A 23,681-nucleotide genomic window follows, 5' to 3' on the forward strand; every position below is an offset into this window, starting at 1 on the left:
GCCCTGACACATCATCCAGAGCCTGGCATGTAATAGGTATTTAATAAATGCTTATTGTATTGCATAGCTCATATATTACAGATAGTTTTATATATATAATTATATAGAGAAAAATATACAGATATACACACATGTGCATGTATGTGCAGGTATACTGGTATATAAATATAAACCTACCTTATGTTGGCAGTTTCAGTGTTACGAATAAATGATGAAAATTCAAGTTTGAAAGATTGGGCCTTAAAATTAAGTGAAGAAGTCACATCCAACGGAATATCTGCCTGAATTCTCGCATAAACTTCGATTATAGCTTGTAAAAGATTTGTGTTGACTCCCATAATAACAATAATATATTTTTCAGTTCTAAGAAAGAGAATAGGATATTTAGGTCACAATATTGATTATGCCATACCAAAGACTTCCAACTTTGTGACCAGTGAAAGGTGGGCACATGCTATTTACCTCAGGCTTGTTTGTAGTTGTGTTTCAATGTTCATATTTAATAAGTCCTCGAATCTAAAATTTTCAGATGGTGCTGGCGAGATCTGAGATTGAACTGTTATAAAGAAAGAGAAAGCAGTGACTTGTTGCCAGTTGAGACCCCCATGTACATATGCAATTTTTTCCTTTGGCCTTACCATCTCCATCCAGACTTGTCACAGATATGAAATAGAAGCTCCTTTCTATGGGCAGCCCAAAGGAAGTTGGCAAGATGGTACGGATTTCTGAGAAAAGTAGTGGTTTTACCCAGTAGTAATTAAAGCCATTTTGAAGACCATCAAGGATTTTTTTGATTAACTGGAATCTTTCTTCAGATTGTCGAAGTGCCTGTAATCATAAAAATGGCCTGTCTAAAATAAGTCAGTCTGGAATAATAAACCCTCATCATGAATCACATCAAAAGGAATCATGGCCAGTGGTTCTAAAAGTCACCATCAATCCCAAATGAAGAGAAATGATAGACCCATTCTACATAATGAGACACATTTTTGGACATGGCCATCATGGAAATTTATTTTGCTTGACTGTTCATATTTATTACAGAGGGTTTTTTTTTCTTTCTTTCTTTCAGTGAGGGAATAGTAGGAAAAAATGTAGTTTACTTCATTGTAAAAAGTTAAATTAAATTTAAAAAAGAGAACTATATATATATATATATTATATTTTGTAACATGAGCAAGCCTATATTGTTGTACACAATAGGATAGAATGCAGATTTATAATTTCATTGATGTAAGCAAAGACTTGGTGAGGAAATTTTCTGTCACAGTGATTCATCTCCTTCTCTTCTACTTTTCAAGAGTTGCCCAGAGCACTGATAGGGTTAAGTCCCATGGTCAAGCAGTTCTCTAAGATTATAATCTTATCATAGCACATATATAACATAAATCAAATTGCTTACCATTTTAGGAAGAGGGAAGGGGAGGGGAGGACAAAATCTGAAACCTAACATTTTATTGAAATGAATGTTAATGTCTTTATATGTAATTGGAAAAATATTAAATACTACTAAATAAAAATAATAATATTATAGATGATCCAGATTAAGAACTAGAAGGGACTTTATGTTATCTATTCCTTTCCCCCTTTATAATAGGAGTTTATTTTATAAAGTTTATTTTTTTCACAGTAAATACATACATATATATATGTATATATGTATATAATTGGTGATTTTATGTAATTTTTAAAAGCATATTTCTTTGATTTTTAATTTGAAGAAATTTTGTTTTAATGGGAAGCACCTATGTTAGGACCAAAATGGTGGTGCCTTTTGCAAAACTCCAGTGATAGATTAGTCTATTAACCACATTGGTAGATAGATTTTACTTACTGTAGTGAAAAAAGGCCCTTTACACACCCCCTTGGTCTGTTCCTGCTCATCTCTTTCCAAACTCCAAAATCTGATTATTCTCATTTCTCTCCACCTTTTTTCTTCATGAGAGAGCACTACTAAATGCTGCTAGAGGAAACCATTCAACAACATGGATTTAAATCCATTACATATTTACACCATCATATCTTAATTGGGGGTCTTACTGTTGCATGGGAATTCCTTATAGAGCATTTTAAAGTTTATAAAGAACTGTATATATTATTCCACTTCCATTTGTACAACTGAAATTCTATTTACTCATCCAATTGAAAAGCAATGATTAGGTTGTTATCACTCATTAAACCAACATCTATATAGTGATACTCCTGATCCTCTCATACTTTATATAAATTCCCCTGTCTATGGCCAGCTCTTTACAATATGTTTTGTACCAATGCACAACAACACATGTGAGTACACACTCACAAGTTTGCTAAAGAAAATCAATGCCATCTGATGTTGGAAAAATATTTATATTCCTTGATTTGGGAGAGGCCATGGTAGATAGAGAACAGTGATTCTCAAATGTTTTAATCTTAGGATCCCTTTACATTCTTAAAAAATATTGAGCCCACCCCCAAGAACTTTACTTACATACTTATATCTATTGGCATTTGCCATATCAGAAATGAAAACCTTTTTGTAAAGCAAAATAACGTTTGGACATATATACATATATTGTATTTAACTTATACTTTAATATATTTAGCATGTATTGGTCAACCTGCCATCTGGGGAAAGGGGTGGGGGGAAGGAGGAGACAAGTTGAAACAAAAGGTTTTGCAATTGTCAATGCTGGAAAATTACCCATGAGTAAAATTTTTGCAAAAAATTAAAAAAAAAGAAATGAAAACATAATTGGTATTATTATGAAAATAATTTTGATTTAATAGACCCTGAAATTATTTCAAAAATCCCCTAAGAGTCCCCAAACAACACTTTGAGAACCACTGATAAGAGAAGATAAGAAAGGGTGGGGTAACCCACTACATCCTGAGATAGCTCATTCTACTTTATTTGTCAAGTCGTAGTATTTGTGCCCATGGTACCTGAATTGCCGTCCAGACAGCTTGTTTATCAAATTCAAGCCAAAAAATCTCTTGTCCGAATAACTTCAAATATAGAGAAATAAGTGATCTATCGGAAGGAATTGCCTTCCAGTCTGGAAGCTATGAAATAAGAAGAGGCCAGTAAGAATAGCATACCTAAAATATGAACCAAACCAAACAAAATGACCCAGACCTTTTACCATTTTTATGAAATCCTTGATATCTACTCTATATGAGTCACTTCTAGACAGATTTTTTTTCAGGATTGTAGCCAGCATTTCTTCAGTGTGCATTTCAAACTGTAAGCAGAAGGGAAAAAACCCATTTACCAAAAACTCAAATAATTCAACCTATCTTAAAAATCTAAGACCAAATAAGGATAAATTATTTACCTCCAAGATATCTGCAGTGTTCCCAAGGAAGTTTGACTTCAATGCAAAAATAGTCTCAGGTGGCAATGTGCTGCCAGCCTTATTTAATGAATAGTATTTTAAGGCAAATCCAGCCATTAGCAATTCTGGAGAAGAGAATCATGAAGTTCAGTTAAGTTCAGTTTGATACCACGTGGATCTATCAGCTAATTGCAGAATATGATGGATGGAGCATAAAATGAGAAATGCCAGAAATCATACTCTCACTAAATCTGACACCATTAAGCCATAAGAGGAAGAATAGCCCCCATGTCTGTCCCTCTGATGGACAAAGATACAAACCCTTCATTCACTATCTGTCAATTTTCATATTTTTCCAGTACTGCCACCTAGATTATTTACATGCTGACTGGTAAATTGCATTAATGAGATACCAGGCAATTGGGGGGGGGGGGGGGGAGAGACAAGGAGAGATAAAGGCAATCTGGTATTATGTCTTCAATTAATATATTCTTTGCCTTTCCCTTCTTCGTTTGTTCTAATGCGTAAAGCCTTAAAATTTTGAAATGAGTTTTGTAGAATCTCTCTGTCAAGATTCATAGCAGAGGGGACAGAGCCAAGATGGCAGAGAGGACACATGCATCCTCCTTTTCCCTCAATCTATTGTAACGAAATTCCACCTTGGAATTAGTGCTTGACTGTTAGAACTCATGAATAGTGGGAGTACAACACATAACCAACAGAAGATATTCTCGAAATTCACCAGAAAAGGTCTGTTTTGCTCATGCTTGAGATGATATGGGGTTAGGCTGGGCACAGGAAGTCAGTGGGACCACTGCAAACAGCTCACACTGAGCAGACCAGGGTGGGGCAGGATGTGGTCTCTAATGGCAGAAAATTTTTGGGGGGAACCTTTGCCCTGGCAGCAAGCCAGTAGATCAGCAGAGAAGATATAAACACAGGAAGTAAAGATTATCAGCTGCGTTTCCACTGCTGCTGATTTCAGCACAACTGTTAATCTCACTGCAGCCAGTGGGGTACTGTCTCACTGCAGCTTCACTGCCACTTCCTGTTGTCTGTAGAGGCACATTGGAAATACCCCACTGCCTCTGATGAGTAGACCATAGGTTTTCTTTTTTCAATGTTTTTTTTTTTTTCAAAATGAGCAAAAAAAAAGCAAAGTGGGCTCTATCTACTGATAGCTTCTATATGGAAAGAGAGCAGACTTCAAACCCTGAGGAGACTAAAAACAGTTTGTCTCTAGATCCAAAGGTAAATATGATCTGGTCCCCATCACACAAGGCTCTCAAAGAAGAAATTAAAAAGGATCTTTAAAGAGAGCTAGATGAAAAATGGGGAAAGGAAAGGAAAGCTTTGCAAGAGGGTCAGGATAAATCATTAAAAGATAGAGTGGATAAAGAAATCAACTCCCTGAAAAAAAGAATTTCCAAATTGGAAAAAATAAACAACTCCCTGGAAAACAGAATTTGTGAATTGGAAAAGGTAAACAATTCCAAGGAAAACATAATTTGTGAATTGGAAAAAGAAAATAATTCTTTAAAAAAAATTGGCAAAATGGAAAAAAATTCCATAGAACAACTCATTTAAAAACTCAATTGGACAAATACAAAAAGAAATAAAAAGGTAAATGAAGAAAATAATTCATTAAAAATCAGACTTGAACAAATGAAAATGGATGACTTGAGGATACACCAAGAATCAGTTAAGCAAAATAAAAAAAGAAAGAAAAAATAGAAAATAAGTTAAATACCTACTTGGGAAACAACAGACCTGGAAAATAGATCTAGGAGAGATAATCTAAGAATTATTGGACTCCCTGAAAATTATGATGAAAAAAAAAATCCTAGACACTATTTTTCAGGAAATCATCAAAGAGAACTGCCCAGATGTTATAGAAACAGAAAGCAAAATAGACATTGAAAGAATTAATTGAACACCTACTGAAAGAGATCCCAAAATCAAAACTCCAAGAAATATTGTGGCTAAATTCCAGAACTATCAGACCAAGGAAAAAATACTAAAAGCAGCCCCAAAACAAAAAAAATTTTCAAATACTGAGGAGCCACAATAAAGATCACTCAGAATCTAGCAGCATCCACATTAAAGAATTGAAGGGCCTGGAATCTGATATTCCAAAAGGCAAAAGAACTTGGTGTGCAGCCAAGAATAACTTATCCAGCCAAAATGAGCATTTTGATGGACATTCAATGAAATAGATGAATTCCATTTATTCCTGACCAAAAAAAAACCAACAAAAAACAGCTAAACAAAAAATTTGATATCCAAATATAGGACTCAAGAGAAGCATAAAAAGGTAAAAAGAACTCTTGAGGATGGTATTTCTGTTATGGATATACATAAAGAGTACATGTATAATTTTGTTTTACTGTTATAATATAAAAAAGGAACTTGAGGTGGAAAGGAAATTGTACCAGAAAAAGGGAAAAGTGGAGGTAAAAAGAGGAAAACTATATCTCACAAAGAGGCAAAGGAAACCTATTATATCTGAGGGAATGAAGTGAGGGGGATGAATACAGTGTGAACCTTACTCTCATCAGATTTGGCTCAAAGAAAATAATTGACATATTTGGTTTACATAGAAACTTTTCCCACCTCATAAAAAGTGGGAGGGGAAAAGCTAAAAGGGAAGGGGTAGGGTAAATAGAAGGGAATACAGAAATAGTAAGGAAAAGATTTAAGAAAGAGGAGGGACTTCAAGGGGAAGGGAGGGATTCTAAAGAGGGAGGGCTGTGTTAGGCAAATGGTGTGCATAAATCTAATACTGGGGAGGGACATAAGAGGGAAAGGAAAGAGAAAAGCATAATTTGGGGATAATAAGATGGCAGGAAATACAGAATTAGTAGTTTTAACCATAAATGTGAATGGTGTAAACTCTGACATAAAGCAGAGGCAGATAGCAGACTGGATAAAAAGCCAGAATCCTACACTATGCTGTTTACAGGAAACACACTTGAAGCAGGGTGATACATACAGAATAAAGGTAAAAGGCTGGAGCAGAATCTATTATGCTTCAGGTGAAGTCAAAAAAGTAGGAGTAGTTATCCTGATCTCAGATCAAGCAAAATCAAAAATTGATCTAATGAAAAGAGATAAGGAAGGGCTAAAAGGTGGCATAGATAATGAAGCAATATCAATACTAAACATATATACACCAAGTGGTATAGCATCTAAATTCGTAAAGGAGACGTTAAGAGAGCTACAAGAAATAGACAGCAAAATTATAATAGTGGGAGTTCTCAACCTTGAACTCTCAGAACTAGATAAATCAAACCACAAAATAAATAAGAAAGAAGTTAGAGGTAAATAGAACACTAGAAAAGTTAGGTATCATAGATCAGAAAACTGAATGGAGTCAGAAAGGAGCACACTTTCTTCTCAACAGTTCATGGAACCTATACAAAAATTGATCATATATTAGGACATAAAGACCTAAAATTCAAATGCAGAAAGGCAGAAATAGTAAATGCATCCTTCTCAGATCACAATGCAATAAAAATTACATTCAATAAAAAGCCAGGGGAAAATAGACCAAAAAGAAATTGGAAACTAAATAATTTCATCCTATAGAATGATTGGGTGAAACAGCAATCATAGACACAATTAATAATTTTACCCAAGAGAATGACAATAATGAGACGTCATACCAAAATGTGTGAGATGCAGTCAAGGTGGTAATAAGGGGAAGTTTTATATCTCTAAAGGCTTACTTGCATAAAATAGAGAAAGAAAATCAGTGAATTAGGCTTACAACTAAAAAAGCTAGAAAAATAGCAAATTAAAAACCCCCAATCAAACACTAAACTTGAAAGTCTAAAAATAAAAGGAGAGACCAATAAAATTGAAAATAAAAAAACTATTGAATTAATAAATAAAACTAAGAGTTGATTTTATGAAAAAACCAACAAAATAGATAAACCCTTGGTAAATTTGATTAGAAAAAGGAAAGAGGAAAATGAAATTGTTAGTCTTAAAAACGAAAAGGGAGAAATTTCTACTATGAAGAGGAAATTAGAGCAATAATAAGGAATTACTTTGCCCAACTTTATGCCAATAAATTTGATAACTTAAATGAAATGGATGAATACTTTCAAAAATATAGGTTGTCCAGGTTAACAGAGGAAGAAGTAAATTGGTTAAATAGTCCCATTTTAGAAAAAAAAATAGAACAAGCTATTAATCAACTCCCTAAAAAAAAAAAAAAAAAAAAAATGAAAAAAATCCCCAGGACCAGATGGATTTACATGTGAATTCTACCAAACATTTAAAGAACAATTAACTCCAATGCTACATAAACTATTTGGAAAAATAGGGAATGAAGGAGTCCTACCAAATTCCTTTTATGACACAGACATGGGACGGATACCTAAACCAGATAGGATGAAAATAGAAAAAGAAAATTATAGACCAATCTCCCTAATGAACATCGATGCAAAAATCTTAAATATAATTTTAGCAAAAAAATTACAGAAAATCATCTCCCAGATGATACACCGTGACCAAGTAGGATTTATACCAGGAATGTAGGGCTGGTTCAATATTAGGAAAACTATTAGCATAATTGACTATATCAATAACCAAATTAACAAAAACCATATGATCATCTCAATAGATGCAGAAAAAACATTTGATAAAATTCAATACCCATTCCTATTAAAAACACTAGAGAGTATAGGAATAAATAGACTTTTCCTTAAAATAGTCAATAGCATCTATTTAAAACCATCAGTAAGCATCATATGAAATAGTGATAAACTGGAATTGTTCCCAATAAAATCAGGAGTGATACAAAGTTGCCCATTATTATCATTACTATTCAATATTGTGTTAGAAATGCTAGCTTTGGCAATAAGAGTCAAGAAAGAGATTAAAGGAATTAGAGTAGGTAACAAGGAAACCAAATTATCACTCTTTGCAGATTATATGATAGTATACATAGAAAACCCCAGAAATTCTACTAAAAAGCTATTAGAAATAATCCACAACTTTAGCAAAGTTGCAGGATACAAAATAAATCCACATAAATCTTCAGCATTTTTATACATTATTAACAAAATCTAACAGCAAGAAATACAAAGAGAAATTCCATTTAAAATAACTGTCAATAGAATAAAATATTTGGGAATCTATCTGCCAATTTATGGAACTATATGAGCAAAACTACAAAACACTTTCCACACAAATAAAGTCAGATCTAAACAATTGGAAAAATATTAAGTGCTCCTGGATAGGCTGAGCTAATATAATAAAAATGACAATACTCCCCAAACTTATCTATTTATTTAGTACTATACCAATCAGACTCCCAAGAAACTATTTTAATGACCTAGAAAAAATAACAAAATTCAATTGGAAAAAGGTCAAGAATTTCAAGGGAACTAATGAAAAAAAAAAAAATTAAATGAAGGTCGCCTAGCTGTACCTGATCTAAAACTATATTATAAAGCAGTAGTCACCAAAACCATTTGGTATTAGCTAAGAAATAGACTAGTTGATCAGTGGATTAGGTTAGGTTCATAGGACAAAATAGTTAATAACTATAGCAATCTAGTGTTTGACAAACCCCAAAACCCCAGCTTTTAGGATAAGAATTCATTATTTAACAAAAACTGCTGGGAAAATTGGATTTTAATATGGCAGAAACTAGGCATTGACCCATACTTAACACTGTACACTAAGATAAGATCAAAATGGGTTCATGATATAGGCATAAAGAATAAGATTATAAATAAATTAGAGGAACATAGGATAGTTTACCTCTCAGGCCTGTGGAGAAGGAAGGAATTTGTGACCAAAGAAGAACTAAAACTAGTGATCATTATTCATCACAAAATAGAAAATTTTGATTATATTAAATTAAAAAGCTTTTGTACAAATAAAATGAATGCGAACGGGATTAGAAGGGAAGCAATAAACCAGGAAAACATTTTTACAATTAAAGGTTCTGATAAAGGCCTCATCTCCAAAATAGAGAACTAATTTATAAGAAATCAAGCCATTCTCCAATTAATAAATAGTCAAAGGATATGAACAGACAATTTTTGGATGAAGAAATTGAAACTATTTCTAGTCATATGAAAAGGTGTTCCAAATCATTATTGACCAGAGAAATACAAATTACGACAACTCTGAGATACCACTACACACCTGTCAGATTGGCTAAGATGACAGGAAAAGATAATAATGAATGTTGGAGGGGATGTGGGAAAACTGGGACACTGATGCATTGTTGGTGGAGTTGCGAAAGAATCCAGCCATTCTGGAGAGCGATTTGGAACTATGCCCAAAAAGTTATCAAACTGTGCATACCCTTTGACCCAGCAGTATTTCTACTGAGCTTATATCCCAAAGAAATACTGAGGAGGGGAAAGGGACCTGTATGTGCATGAATGTTTGTGGCAGCCCTTTTCATAGTGGCTAGAAACTGGAAAATGAATGGATGCCCATCCATTGGAGAATGGTTGGGTAAATTATGGTATATGAATGTTATGGAATATTATTGTTCTATAAGAAATGACCAGCAGGAGGAATACAGAGAGGCTTGGAGAGACTTACATCAACTGATGCTGAGTGAAATGAGCAGAGCTAGGAGATCATTATACACTTCAACAACAATACTATATGAAGAGCAATTCTGATGGACGTGGCTCTTCAACAATAAGAGAATCCAAATCAGTTCCATCTGATCTGTAATGAATAGAACCAGCTACATCCAAAGAAAGATCACTGGGAAATGAGTGTGGACCACAACATAACATTTCCACTCTTTCTGTTATTGTTTGTTTGCATTTTTGTTTTTCTTCCCAGGTTATTTTTACCTTGTTTCTAAATCCTATCTTTCTTGTGAAATAAGATAACTGTAAAAATATGTACACATATATTGTATTTGACATAGACTTTAACATGTTTAACATGTATGGGACTGCCTGTCATCTAGTGGAGGGGGTGGAGGGAAGGAGGGGAAAAGTTGAAACAGAAGTGAGTGCAGGGGTCAGTGTTGAAAAATTACCCATGCATATGTTTTGTATATAAAAGGCTATATTAAAAAAAAAAAAAAAAAAAAAAGATTCATAGCAGAGAGCCAGTTTTCTGGCTTGTTGTTTTATAATTATACATTCATTCTGCAGCAATAGAATGTGGATAGAATGTGGCATATGGGGAACTGCACTTCCCGGGATGAATGAATCCACTTTTATTTTTCCCCCTAGAACCAATTCCATTCAGTGTCTGGAATGCTGTATGACTCCTCTCCATCCCTGTGGGGCAATCTTTACCTAAAGTTTAAGCGGCTAAAGAGAAGCATGGTTTTGGAAATGCTCATTGAAGTTCTCTGGAAATCCATTCTACAAGTGAATTAGTAGAAGGAGTCACACAGAATTTTTTAGGTTAAGACAAGGGAACAGACTGACTAATTTTTTTTCCACCCTTTTCTCTGCCATTTCTTCCTCCAGTTCATTTTATAGATGAGGAAACTACTGAAATAAACTTCCGTGATTTGCCCAGGATCACTCAGCTAAGATTTTGAAGCTGGATTTGAACTTGTGAAAAATGAATCTTTCAGATTCCATTCCCAACTCTCTATTCACTATGGTGCCATCTAGTGCCCATGAAGTTATAGCAGGCTAACTTTACATAACATGAGAGGTGAACAAGCTTTGGGGCTCCTTAACACTGCTTTGTCCCCTTTTCTTCCTTTGTTTTTCCTCCCACCTTCATTCACTTCCACACTTGATGGCTTCCAGCTCTGTCAGCCTCTGCTCACTAGCAGAAATTTGTAAAAGCCATTTTCTCTTCCTTTAGAATGAAACACTCTAAAGTTTTCCTTCTGAGAGCTGGTGCAGAATCCAACGCATTCTGGCGACAGCCAATATTGGGGTAACATACAAGGATTTCTCTAATATTGAACATAAATCCACCCACAAACAAATGCTTTTATATAGTACTTCAACGTTAAGATATTGCTATTTTTAATCTTTACCACAACCATGGGAGGTAGGTACTATTATTCCCATTTTAAAGTTGAGGAAACTCAAATCACTACTGATCAGAGAAATGCAAATTAAGACCACTCTGAGATACCACTACATACCTGTCAGATTGGCTAAGATGACAGGAACAAATAATGACAAATGTTGGAGGGGATGTGGGGAAATTGGGACACTAATACATTGCTGGTGGAGTTGTGAAAGAATCCCCATTCTGGAGAGCAATCTGGAATTATGCCCAAAAAGTTATCAAACTGTGCATACCCTTTGACCCAGCAGCGCTACTACTGGGATTATATCCCAAAGAAATACTAAAGAGCGGAAAGAGACATATATGTGCCAAAATGTTTGTGGCAGCTCTTTTTGTTGTAGCTAGAAACTGGAAGATGAATGGATGTCCATCAGTTGGAGAATGGTTGGGTAAATTGTGGTATATGAAGGTTATGGAATATTATTGCTCTGTAAGAAATGACCAGCAGGAGGAATACAGAGAGGCCTGGAGAGACTTACATCAACTGATGCTGAGTGAAATGAGCAGAACCAGAAAATCACTGTACACTTCAACAACAATACTGTATGAGGATGTATTCTGATGGAAGTGGAAATCTTCAACATAAAGAAGATCCAACTCACTTCCAGTTGATCAATGATGGACAGAGGTAGCTACACCCAGAGAAGAAACACTGGGAGGGGAATGAAAATTGTTAGCACTAATATCTGTCTGCCCAGGTTGCATATACCTTCGGATTCTAATGTTTATTGTGCAACAAGAAAATGATATTCGCACACATGTATTGTACCTAGATTATATTGTAACACATGTGAAATGTATGGTATTGCCTGTCGTCGGGGGGAGGGAATAGAGGGAGGGGGGGTAATTTGGAAAAATGAATACAAGGGATAATATTATAAAATATATATATATAATAAAAAAAATAAAATAAAATTTTTAAAAAAAAATAAATAAATAAAGTTGAGGAAACTGAGGCAGATAGGATTAAGTGACTTGCCCAGAGGCACAGAGTGTCTAAGGCAAGATTTGAATTGAGATCTTCCTGATTCCAGTGCTCTATCCACTCTACTGTCTAGCTCAAAAATTCGGCTCAATTCCTTCTGTAGAATATAATCCCCTTGAGAACACATATTATTTCATTTCTGGTTTTGGATGCCCAATACCTACCACAGTACCTGGTGCAAAACAGGTCATTAATAAAGGTGAAATAAATTTTTAGAAATCCTTACCTCAACCTTACTTCACTCTCTGTGTGGAGTTTTGCTTGATCCCCCAGTTACTAATGCAATTCAACTGCTTATATAAGTATGCTGCTGCCCCCCAAGAACCAAGGGACCCTTCCATGTGACATTCATATGAAGCCTTCCCTAGGTGTTGTTTCTCCATGATAGCTCTCTAAACTCAGCGTGACATTTTGCACAAAGTAACTTCTCAGTAAAAGTTGTGTCCATCCGTTCACAGCTCTACAGAGAAAAGTAGGAAATAGGAAGGTCCCTACTTCCCCTCTGTCTTTCACCATATGCATACCAGAAACGGCCCTGTGGTCATTCTAGGTACAGGGACTGGGTTCGCAGAACTGGCACAGAACCATAAAGTACAACAATTCCAGCCAGCTGTTAAAGTCAGCGCAGCAAAAAAGTCCAGCAGTCAGTGGGGTTTAGGGCTTGAACTTGGTTAATGCTGTATAGGAACATCTAGTGGCTGGATCATGAAGGCTTATCTTTATGAGTGCAAATCTGGCCTGAGACTAGATGTGTGACCCTGATAAGTCACTTCACCCCGTTTGCCCCATCTGAGAAATGAGCTGGAGAAGAAAATGGCAAGCCACTCCAGTATCTCTGCCAAGAAAACCCCAAATAGGGACAAGAACAACAACAAAGGAGCTGAGCTAAATTCTGAGTCTAATCTCTCTGGAGACTAAGGTGCTAAGGGGGGAGATGCTTTTCTCAAGAATAAAAAGAAATGTTTATATGATTTTTCTTGCTTATCTACTTGAAGTCAATATCTCTTGTAAAAATTAATCTAGTGTTAAATAGTTAAATAGAACTTGGTGCTACTCATTTGATTCCTAAGCATGGGTAACACATTGATGGAAGCTTGAGCTTGAGCCAATGGCAGAGAAGAAACATTCCCTGACCTCCTCAAGCTTACCAGAGAACTCGGAGTGGGGCAGGATGGGGACAAGAAGTAATATGAAGTTAGTACGGCCCCAACAGAATAGGATCAGAACCACTATGCTACGTTTTCATACATACATGTGTTGGAATGGAAACTCCCTGCACTCAGGGACTATTTCCCATTTGTCACCACAGCAACCCACAGAGCCAGCACCAAATGGGCACAAAGTACCCCCCCCTTGATAAAGATGTACTCAGCAGCCCACCAAATTCTTGTGGGCGGGAAAGAATTTCCAGTTGAGAGAATGCACATAACAATTTTATTATCTTGACACATTTTAAAACAAAAAGAGTGGCAAAACTAACAGGCGTGCTAACCTCCTACAAGTCACTTAACCACTTGTTAAACCACATGTCATTTCCAACAACCGTTTGAGAGAGGGTACTAAGAGTCTGATCACATCAGAAGTTTTACGGAGAACATCCCACAGATGAAGAAAATTCCCAAATGAGTCAAATGAATTTTTTAGTGCTTCTCCCACTCTCCATCCCCAAGCCCTGGTCCCCACTTCCACCCCCAGGACAGATGACATTTGGAGTGCAGAGGGGCTCTCACCTGAGAAGTTGTCCCAGTAATAGCTTCTACTGAGTTTAAAGTTAAAGTCACTTTGGTAAGCTGTGGGTTTCAGCATTCTAAGAGCAAGTCTACAGGCCAAAGCCCTGAGAGGAAAAAACCAGAAAAATCAAAGATCTATGATTGCTCCTCCATGAAATCTTCTCTCCTCAAAAGATACCTTCACCACAAAGCTCTAGCTGCCTTCTCACTTTGCCTTGGGGACCCCCCTCCTCTCAAAGAGCTGTGCTTTGGGGCACCTTATCCTGCAGCCCTATTCAGCAATCTTCTGTCACTAGAATGTAAGTTCCTCGAAGGAAGGAACTGTCTCTATTTGCTTGCCTGACCCATAGAAAACCCTTAATAAATGTTTGTTGATTTGTAGACTCGATTAAACCATTTGAGGAAATCTCTTACAGTGCCCGATGTTCTGGAGCTGAGCTTCTCCCCAAAGCCTTCATTTGGGAGTAAACAAAGCTGGCCACTTGCAAGCTGCGTTCCTTAAGCATGACATTGGCCATGGTTGCCAAAATGGGGATCCCTGGGATTGTTTCAAAAATCACCAGAGAAAGAACAATTTTAACTTGGGGAGGGACATTGGGTTTGAGGAAGGCATAAATGGCAGCTTCTTGAACCTGTGAAAAGAGAGAAAAATTTTTAATTTTTAATGTTTCTTTGCTACTTCATTTTTATGGATGACCTTGCCCCTCTTCTGTGAGCTGGGCTTTTGTTAAATGCAAAGTAAGCTTAGCATATGGCTTATATCAGAGTTGATGGCTCTTCATCTTTCCTGCTCACATGAAAACATTGTCATGGTTTTTTTCTCCAACAATGGTAATAAAAGAAATAACCTTCAGTATCTTTAATAAATTGAGAATGTATATATTCAACATAATATAATAATATAATATAACAATAATATAACATTCAACAAAAATATATATTACAATGGCAATCTAACAAATATATGCATGTATATTTATGTTATATTTGTATATATATATATATATAGCATATATGTGTAGCTGTTTTCAATGAGAATCAATGACGTATATACATATATGTGTCATATATATGTGTCTCTATATATACATATAGAGAGAGATTTTTTTTTTCGGAGAACCAATGACATCACAAAGTGATGTTTTGACTTTCATGTGAATTGGATTTAAATGAAGCAGAGTTACACAAATTATCAGCATCAGTGTCTCTTTTAGCTGCCTTCATGTCCGTTGGAACAAATTGTCCTTATTCACCCATCCCACTAGGCAAAGTCTTCATATGTTTGGGGTAGACCAGACCTCTCACTAACTCACCCATGAATTTAAGACCTGTCAATTACTCTCATCCTGGCTTAGCCCATCTGCCAAGATGGTTTTCTGGGATATGGCTGCCATGATGCTACAGCTTCTTGGAGCTGCAGGTGAGAATTGGGCGAAAGATGGACACCAAAAAGTGGGTGAGCTGACCTGAAAAGAGCTAGTCCTTCATATAGGATATGCTATATATGTATATATTATGTATCTATGGATACATAGATACATCCATACCTATGTGTGTACACACACACACACACACACACACACACACACACACACACATAGATTCCTCTAGACTCTGGAGGAAAGGATAAGGACTGGACCTGCTGTCTCATAAAGGGAATTTTCCAGGTGAGGAAATGCCTTCTGCCAATAAAAGTCACCTTCTTTTGCAGCTCTGCACAGCAATTTGCCTACAGCACAAAGAGTTTAAATGGCTTACATTGAGCCCAGGGTCATCCAGCCAAAATAAACAAAGTTCTGGGGATACTAAGACAATCTCACACAAAAACAAATTCCCTGCTGGAGATACAAAAAGAGATAGTTCCTGCCCTCAAGGAACTTATGTTCTAGTGACAGATCTAATGAGATCTAATGAGAAAGGCTAAATACAAATACATGCAAACAAGCTATCTATAGGATAAATATGAAATCATTAAAAGAGGGAAGGCACTGGAATTAAGAGGAGTTGGGGAAAGCTTCCTATATAATAAAAGCTGGATACAGGGGGTGCAGGGCTTTAAAAGTTTGTATTGACATATATTGTATTTAATTTATACTTTAACATATTTAACATGTATTGGTCGACCTGCCATCTAGGGGGAAGGAGGGGGAAAATTGGAACAAATGGTTTGGCAATTGTTAATGTTGTAAAATTACCCATGCAAATATTGGTAAATAAAAAATATTTAAAAAAAAAAAAGTTTGTATTGATCTTAGAAGCAGGAGGGTTCTTGACAAACTTTCCCATTTGACTGTAGAGAACTCTCAGGAAGCTAGAAACTTCAGGAACTGGGATGTTCCCCTCCTCCTAAGATTACTCTTGAAATCATGAGAAAACATAAGGTCCTGGCATAATTACTGGGGCATTGTGAACTTTACACAAAACTGAGTCTCTAGAAACGAACGTGTTCCAGAGAGTTAGATCATAGAAACCAGAAAGCAGGTCACAGAACAATCCCTTTTTAAGCTGTATAAGCAATCTCATTTCCTTATTTTCAACTGCCCATCTGTGTTGTGCTGGTCACATTTGACTAAAAATCACATTTGTAAGATAGAAACTGCCAACCTTACACTACATTGTGAAAGGTGACATTCGTTTTCGACCACACTTTGGTCAACTGACAGCGTGCCTATGCTTTGAAAAGAATTGTCTGTTATATAGAAAGATGGGTTTCCATTTTTCTTATTTGGAGATTGGTTTATTCCTATAAAATGTTTGTTCAAAATGTTCCAAATCTATGTTTCATGTTAGTGAGGGGAGTTTTCTACATAGAAACCCACCTGATAGGTGGCTATAACCTATATCTGATTAAGCCTTTATTATTTCTTGTATTCTTTGTGGACATAAATATCAAAGTAGAGAAGTGGGGAGTGGAGGTTCCCTTGGGACCAAGCTATACAAATGATGAAAAAATACTGGTTTCATGAGTTAGAACCATAAATCAAATAGTCCACTAGAATTGTGATCTCACCAGGGCAGATATTGTCTCCAGGTTTGCTGATCACCACCCATTCTCGCCTACCCAACTTTTCATGTCTCTTTGTCCATGTCCTCCCATAAGTCCTCTATAGGGGCTCTAATCCAAAGCGCTGAGGCTCTTCCTCACTTTATCTAAATATTGGCAGGATACTAGTGGAATAAACTGGTTATCTAACTCTTGTTTTCTCTATAAATGCAGCCCATTTCCTTTTTCCATTTTCTATTTCTCTAATAAATGAAGTAAGATAGAGTTGGCTCTGTGCTGCAAAGCTTGAGGTTCAACTCCCACCTTTGGCTCATTTAAATCCAATTCACGAACAAGGCAAGATATCATCTGTGATGTCATTGGTCCTCTTCAAAAATGAGACTACAGCTAAATGATCAATAGATTCCCTGAGGGAAAGGGCAGTCACAGAAGCATTCGGCAGTTTATTCCACTAGTATCCTGCCAATATTTAGATAAAGTGAGGAAGAGCCTCAGCACTTTGGATTAGAACCCCTATAAAGGACTTATGGGAGGACATGGACAAAGAGACATGAAAAGTTGGGTAGGCGAGAATGGGTGGTGATCAGCAAACCTGGAGACAATATCTGCCCTGGTGAGATCACAATTCTAGTGGACTATTTGATTTATGGTTCTAAGCTGCCTGTGAACCTTCCTAGAAGAATCCTTGGGTCCCCCCCTTTGCTTTCCCACTGCCAGATCAGGGGTGCTAAAGAACAACCGATGCTTCCTAAGTCCTATGTCTAAAAGTTTATATATCAGGAAGCTCTCTAATGTGTCCCAATTCCTCATGGGAGTCCCAATGGTTCCAGAAGCAAATTCTATCTATTCAATTGCTCCATGAGAATAATCACATTACCATAACATAGGAAAGGGAAATATTTCTCTATATTTTGAGAATGAGCAGTCCACTATTTGGGACATCTCATTGCCACATTATGCTGCCTCAAAAGAGAAATAATTTCCAGAAATACAGAGATGACATAGTTGTTGTCCTGCTTAGACTACATGTGAAGAAGAGGGTCCAGTTTGTCCTACATACATAACTGTCTTAATACTGATTTACATACATTATCTGGAACCTCAAAGAGCCCTGCAAGGAGGGGACTTCAGAAGGATCACACCCATTTTACAGTTGAAGAAATGAAGATAGCAAACATAATGCCCAAGATTAGAACTCAGATTACCCATCTCCAGGTCCAGCACACTTTCACTACAAGATAAACAGCATGGCAAAAGAAGGGTTTCCAGCTAATTATTGGGAGCTGGTTGCACATAGTCTTGTGAGCTTTCTTCCACCTTCCTCTCTTATTTACAAATTGAGATCTTAAAGCATTATGAATGCTCCTGCTGATGTGTGTAAGTGGTCCTCCTCCTTTCCTAATAAAAACCATAAATGAGCTCATTTCTTACAGTTTAAGACACTCAGGCTGTGCAGCCACAAGTGAGGGAGAGATCCTGGTTGTGTAACTTTTTTCGTCTGTGTTTTTCCCATCCAAGTTCCCAGATCCCCTGAAATTTACTTCAACCTTGCAGGTTAAAAGCCCTGCTCTATCCACTATCCCAAGATTCCTCTTTCCTTGCATACAGAAAGTATGAAATAAATGTTTGTTAAATTAAATTGAATCTCAGATGATGAAAGATCGCTTAAAATAAAATAACCTAACAATGATCTTGGACCATCTCTGAATGTGTATACAAATATTTCTAAAGATTGATGCAAAGAAAATAACTATTTGGACATGTATACATATATTATATTTAACTTATACTTTAACATATGTATTGGTCAACCTGCCATCTGGGGGAGGGGGTGGGGGGAAGGAGAGGAAAAATTGGAACAAAAGGTTTTGCAATTGTCAATGCTGAAAAATTACCCATGCATATATCTTGTAAATAAAAAGGTATAATAAAAAAAAGAAAAAAAAAGATTGATGCAAAGGAAAAACTGACATTCCTCATAGAGTCTTACCTGATAATTTTTAGAGAAATTCCCACTTTGCTTACCTCTTTGGGGTTCCTCTTGCCTATGTTTCTCAGGGAGAGAGCTGCTGCAATCAGAATTTGGGTAGGAAGATCAGAAGCACCAGATGAATACCCAGGCAGGAATTTCTTGATCTGTTTCAGACTGGCTGGATGGCCTGCATTCCCTATGGATTTCAGGGCCAGAATTATTTCTTCTTCATTACCCTTGTATGCTGCCTCAGTTAACAAATCATGAAGGGGCTGGGAAAAGAGAATTAAAAGACCAGAAAGCTGAAAAAAGGTGCTGTAATCATATCACTCCAGGAATGAGGCTCTAGGTTGGCTAATATCTGCTCCATTTTTCTTTTTTTTTGAGACTGGGGTTAAGTGACTTGCCCAGGGTCACACAGCCAGGAAGTGTTAAGTGTCTGAGACCAGATTTGAACTCGGGTCCTCCTGAATTCAAGGCTGGTGCTCTATCCACTGCGCCACCTAGCTGCCCCCCATCTGCTCCATTTTTCAACTTGAGACCAGGAAGATGAAATAGGATGACCAAAAAATAATGGTGGGTTCATTGCAAGGTAAATAATAAAATGATAGTTGTAAAATAAAGAAATCTATAATTTCTTACTGAAATTCTACAGAATTTAAGTGCATGGTTAGAAAGTTCTTTTTTGTAGTTGTTAATTTTTTCATTTGTATTTTCAATACCAAATTCCCTCTCTTCCATTACTCCTCCCTCACCCATTAAGAAGGGAAGAAATACATCCTCATTAGACATAAGAAAATCCTTTCTTCTTCTATCAAGGAACTAGAAACAGCTGGCAAGCCATAAAAGAGTAAGGAAAAGAAGAAAACTATCTGGAAAATAACAGTTGTCTTCAATGGCTAAGTAGGAACTTCTGTGTCTATGTCAGTGATACAAAGAACATCACTTGTTCAGAATGGGGATGAAAGGAGACTATGAGGGGAGGGGAGGGGAAGGCTAATGTTAGGGGGGGTTGGGCTCAATGTGGTTAGACAAGGTAAGGAAAGATGAAGGGAAAAGATAATCGAAGGCAAGAGAAACCTCAAAAAGGTTTAGCACAGCTAATTTTAATTAGCTATTTAATTTTTAATTAGATAATTTTAGCTAATTTTTCTTGCTAACTAGTTTGAAGTGTCCTCTGAATTTCATACTCCAAAGCAAAGCCCCAGTTGCCACTACCTAGTTAGAGTCTTACTTCATGGAACCTTGGGTGATCCAATGGAGGGTGGCAATCAAAAAAGACATGAGTTCAAATCCTACCTGAGATCCATATTGAATGACCATGAATGATCATTTGACCCTTCTGAGACTTAATTTCCTCATCTGTAAAGTGGGGATAATTAGCTATGTAATTCTGGACAAATCAGCCTCGATTGCCCTTAGTTTCTTTGTTTGTAAAATAAAGTTAGACTTTATGATGTCCAAGGTCTCTTTTCATTCTCAATCTATGCTCTTAAGACCTAAACTAATGTGACCAATTCATTCAATTAACTAATTCGATGGTTAAATATCATTTGTCAGACCAGATACTTGAATGGAATGCTGGGCTAAACAAAATGGCCCTCTAGTGTCCTCATGAGCATATGTTATATTAAATAAGATCATAATTTCCAAGTGCTTAGCTACTGGCACATAGTAGGTGCTATATAAATGTTGGCGATCATTATTATTATTATTATTAATTATTTAGGAGAATCCTTATAAACATCCCACAACATTCCATTGATAGTGTAGAAGAAATAACAAAATTTATTCTGACTTAATTGAGGTAGTTTTTATTTCTTATGTTGACAAGGGGAGAGCTGGACTATAAACATGCAACAAAGTCTAACACAAATGTTCTCCAGCCCAGCAGAATGTGCAAACCAATTTATTCTCTTTTCACTGGGTTAAAAAAGACAAAGGATAAACTAGAGTTGATACAGAATTGAAAGAAAAATGGGGAGGACAAAGGGTGGTACAGCCAGGAGAGGGAAACACAAATTTAGGAGACTCATAAAGGGATCTAGTTAGCAGGGCCCAGAGATGAAGTCGTGATGGGCACTTTCCAGGAATAAGTACTGTAAATTAAGTAAATGCCTTGCATGGTCCTATGTAGAGAGAGCAATCATTCCCATGGGGATGTTTCCAAAGTTTCTTCCCAGTCTACCCAGAGGCCTTTGGGGAAATGTAGGAACTGGATACTGAGGCACACAAAAAAGACAAGTTCGGGGTTAGCTCCACAGCTGCATGTGGGGAGCTTAAATGAGACTTTTGAATAGAGTGCAAGACACTTACCTGGAGAGATGATTCTGAGCAGTTCATTGCTAAGTTAGCACAATGCCTATAAACCAATGATCCATAAACAAGAAACCCAGTGATGTGGAGAATATGCTGAGGGTGTGACCGGGTATTTTCCAGGATCAACTAGAAAGAAAGTTAATATATCATTTCAGGCAGCATTGATCCCAATGAAAGGAAACAGAAAACAATCAAACTGTGTGATTTGAAAGGAAACAAAGGAGAAGTCTTCTTGATATAATGGAAATCTAATCTTAGGAAATCTAACTTCCTTCCAATCTTTTACTTTGGGTTTTGAGTCACTGCATTCTATGTCGTTCTCAGCGTGCTATTTCTTGTCGAGAGGTTTTTTAAACGGTTTGATTCTTCTGTGCATGTCATGGGTGTTTCAAAATGGGATTGTGGCTTTCATTTCATTTGGAAGACAGCTTTTCCTAATCTCATTTCCAGGAGATCTAATATTGAAAGTAAAATCCAAGGGTAAGAAAATTTTCTCATATGAGGATTGAATTGTAAATTCCTTGGAGGCAGAGACTATATTTTATTTTGGGAGGATGGGGTTGAAGGGAGGGTTATATTTTTTCCAGTAAGACTTAGCACAGTGACTGGCAATAGTAAACTCTTAATGAATATTTATTGACTATTCTATTTTATTCCCTATTCTATCATTTTTCACTAAGTATAAGAGGATAGAATTCTGTAGTCAGGGAGGCCTGAGTTCAAATCCAGCCTCAGACACTTACTAATTATGTGGCTGTGCAAATCACTTAAACTACTTGCCTCAGTTTCCTCTTCTGTAAAATGAGATGGAGAAGGAAATGTCAAATCACTCCAATATCTTTGCCAAGAAAACCCCAAATCGGGTTGCTGAAAGAGCAAGAGTCAGACTCAACAGCAACATTTCGATAAAGTTATGCCTTCCCTTAATTGGCTTAAAGATAGAGATTTAACTTAATTAAAAAAGAGGTGTCAGGCCTGGTCTTAAAGACATCTAGAAATATTATGAAAGTAACTAATGCAAAGGTGATCCTTATCAGGAGTAAATGACTATACTGAGGGACATTTTGGTTTTTCTAATTTTTTTTTCCAGAAATGGAGCTCAGATCAGCTTCTTGAGTCTTAGATAGAAGGGTAAAAAACTCAAGCACTTTGGGGTCTTATTTGAGAACAGGAGAAATTTTTGAGCTTTCCCCAAATATTTGGAATCTTTCTTTCTTTTCTTTCTTTCTTTTCTTTTTTTTTTTTTTTTTTTTTTTTTTGCAAGGCAATTGGGATTATGTGACTTGCCCAGGGTCACACAGCTAGTAATATTAAGTGTCTGAGGCTAGATTTGAACTCAGGTTCTTCTGACTTTAAGGTTGGTGCTCTCTCCATTGCACCATTTAACTGCCCCTGGAATCTTTCTAAGGGAAAGGGACATAGAAATGGGACAGAGGAAGATAAAAGCAAATACCTTAGCTTCTTCTATAACTTCCTGGGTTGCAGTACAGAAATGTAGACTCACAAGCACAGTCTCCAAAGTCTCCCAAAAACTGAGTTCCCTCTGTTCAAGTTTAAGCCTTAGAAACTTCACAGCTTTTATATTGGCCACAGCAGGGATTACATCTAAAAATAATCTCCTAAAAGAGATACAAAAGAAAATGTTCAAGTTCTCAATGAAAAAAAGAACTTTCTAAAAAATGAAAGAAGCTCCTGAGTTTTGCTACCTGTGAATATTTTTTCCAGCACATTTTTTCCACACTGACTCCATGATGGTGATATCAGCCACTCGGAAGAGCTGGACTAGTTGAAGAAATTTTGAGGGAATTTCACCAGGACCCAATATTTTCATGTGGCCCACCAAATTTTCCATTATGTCTACTATCTTAAAAACAAGGAGAACATTCACTGTGACAAGTCATTTCAACTTGATGCAATTAAGCATTTACAGTAAGCAATGGGTCTGTCAGTGATTAAGCACCTACTACCCCGGGAATACAGAGAAAGGTAAGACAGTTTCTGTTCTCGAGTTGCATATAGACTCATAAGGGGGATTACCATGCAAACACCTCTGTACAAACAAGTTATGGAGAAAATAAATTAGACATAACTAAAAAAAGGAAAGCTTAATTGAAGAGGATGAGGAAAGACTTTTAATAAAAAATAGAATTTTAGCTAGGACTTGAAGAGATGAGGAAAAAGGATTACAGGCATGGAAGAAAGTCACTGAAAATCCATGAGTAGGGAGAAGGAATGTCTTGGATGAGTAAATAACTACAAGGAGGCTGGGGTCCCTGGAATACAGATTTGGGAATAGGGGAAGGAGATTTAGGTGTATGAA

The 23,681-nt window shown here is 36.5% G+C and overlaps 1 protein-coding gene and 1 long non-coding RNA gene across 2 annotated transcripts; both read right to left on the bottom strand.

Annotated features, from left to right (window-relative positions):
• Window positions 1–468: 468 nt before the first annotated feature.
• On the bottom strand, window positions 469–3,030 carry LOC141540517 (uncharacterized). Its single transcript, XR_012481563.1, has 3 exons — window positions 2,926–3,030; window positions 639–828; window positions 469–556 (listed from the first exon to the last, which is right to left on the bottom strand). It is a non-coding gene; the product is annotated as an uncharacterized LOC141540517 (long non-coding RNA).
• A 9,758-nt stretch (window positions 3,031–12,788) lies between these two features.
• Window positions 12,789–23,219, bottom strand: LOC141540574 (vitellogenin-1-like). Its single transcript, XM_074264654.1, has 7 exons — window positions 23,068–23,219; window positions 22,815–22,980; window positions 21,359–21,487; window positions 19,096–19,314; window positions 14,481–14,698; window positions 14,067–14,170; window positions 12,789–12,796 (listed from the first exon to the last, which is right to left on the bottom strand). Exons 1-7 carry the CDS (start codon window positions 23,211–23,213, stop codon window positions 12,789–12,791), a joined length of 990 nt encoding a protein of 329 aa, XP_074120755.1. The 5' UTR covers window positions 23,214–23,219.
• Between the last annotated feature and the right edge of the window lie 462 nt (window positions 23,220–23,681).

This window comes from Sminthopsis crassicaudata, chromosome 4, assembly GCF_048593235.1.
Source record: "Sminthopsis crassicaudata isolate SCR6 chromosome 4, ASM4859323v1, whole genome shotgun sequence".
Classification (NCBI taxonomy): Eukaryota; Metazoa; Chordata; class Mammalia; order Dasyuromorphia; family Dasyuridae; genus Sminthopsis; species Sminthopsis crassicaudata.

Excerpts from the sequence above, each read along its gene's own strand:
- LOC141540574 (XM_074264654.1), bottom strand. The coding sequence starts at position 23,213 with ATGGAAAATTTGGTGGGCCACATGAAAATATTGGGTCCTGGTGAAATT. Across the intron at positions 22,981-23,067 it reads GCTGGAAAAAATATTCACAG|GAGATTATTTTTAGATGTAA; the intron begins GTAGCAAAACTC and ends TATCTCTTTTAG. Across the intron at positions 21,488-22,814 it reads AAGTTATAGAAGAAGCTAAG|TTGATCCTGGAAAATACCCG; the intron begins GTATTTGCTTTT and ends CTTTCTTTCTAG.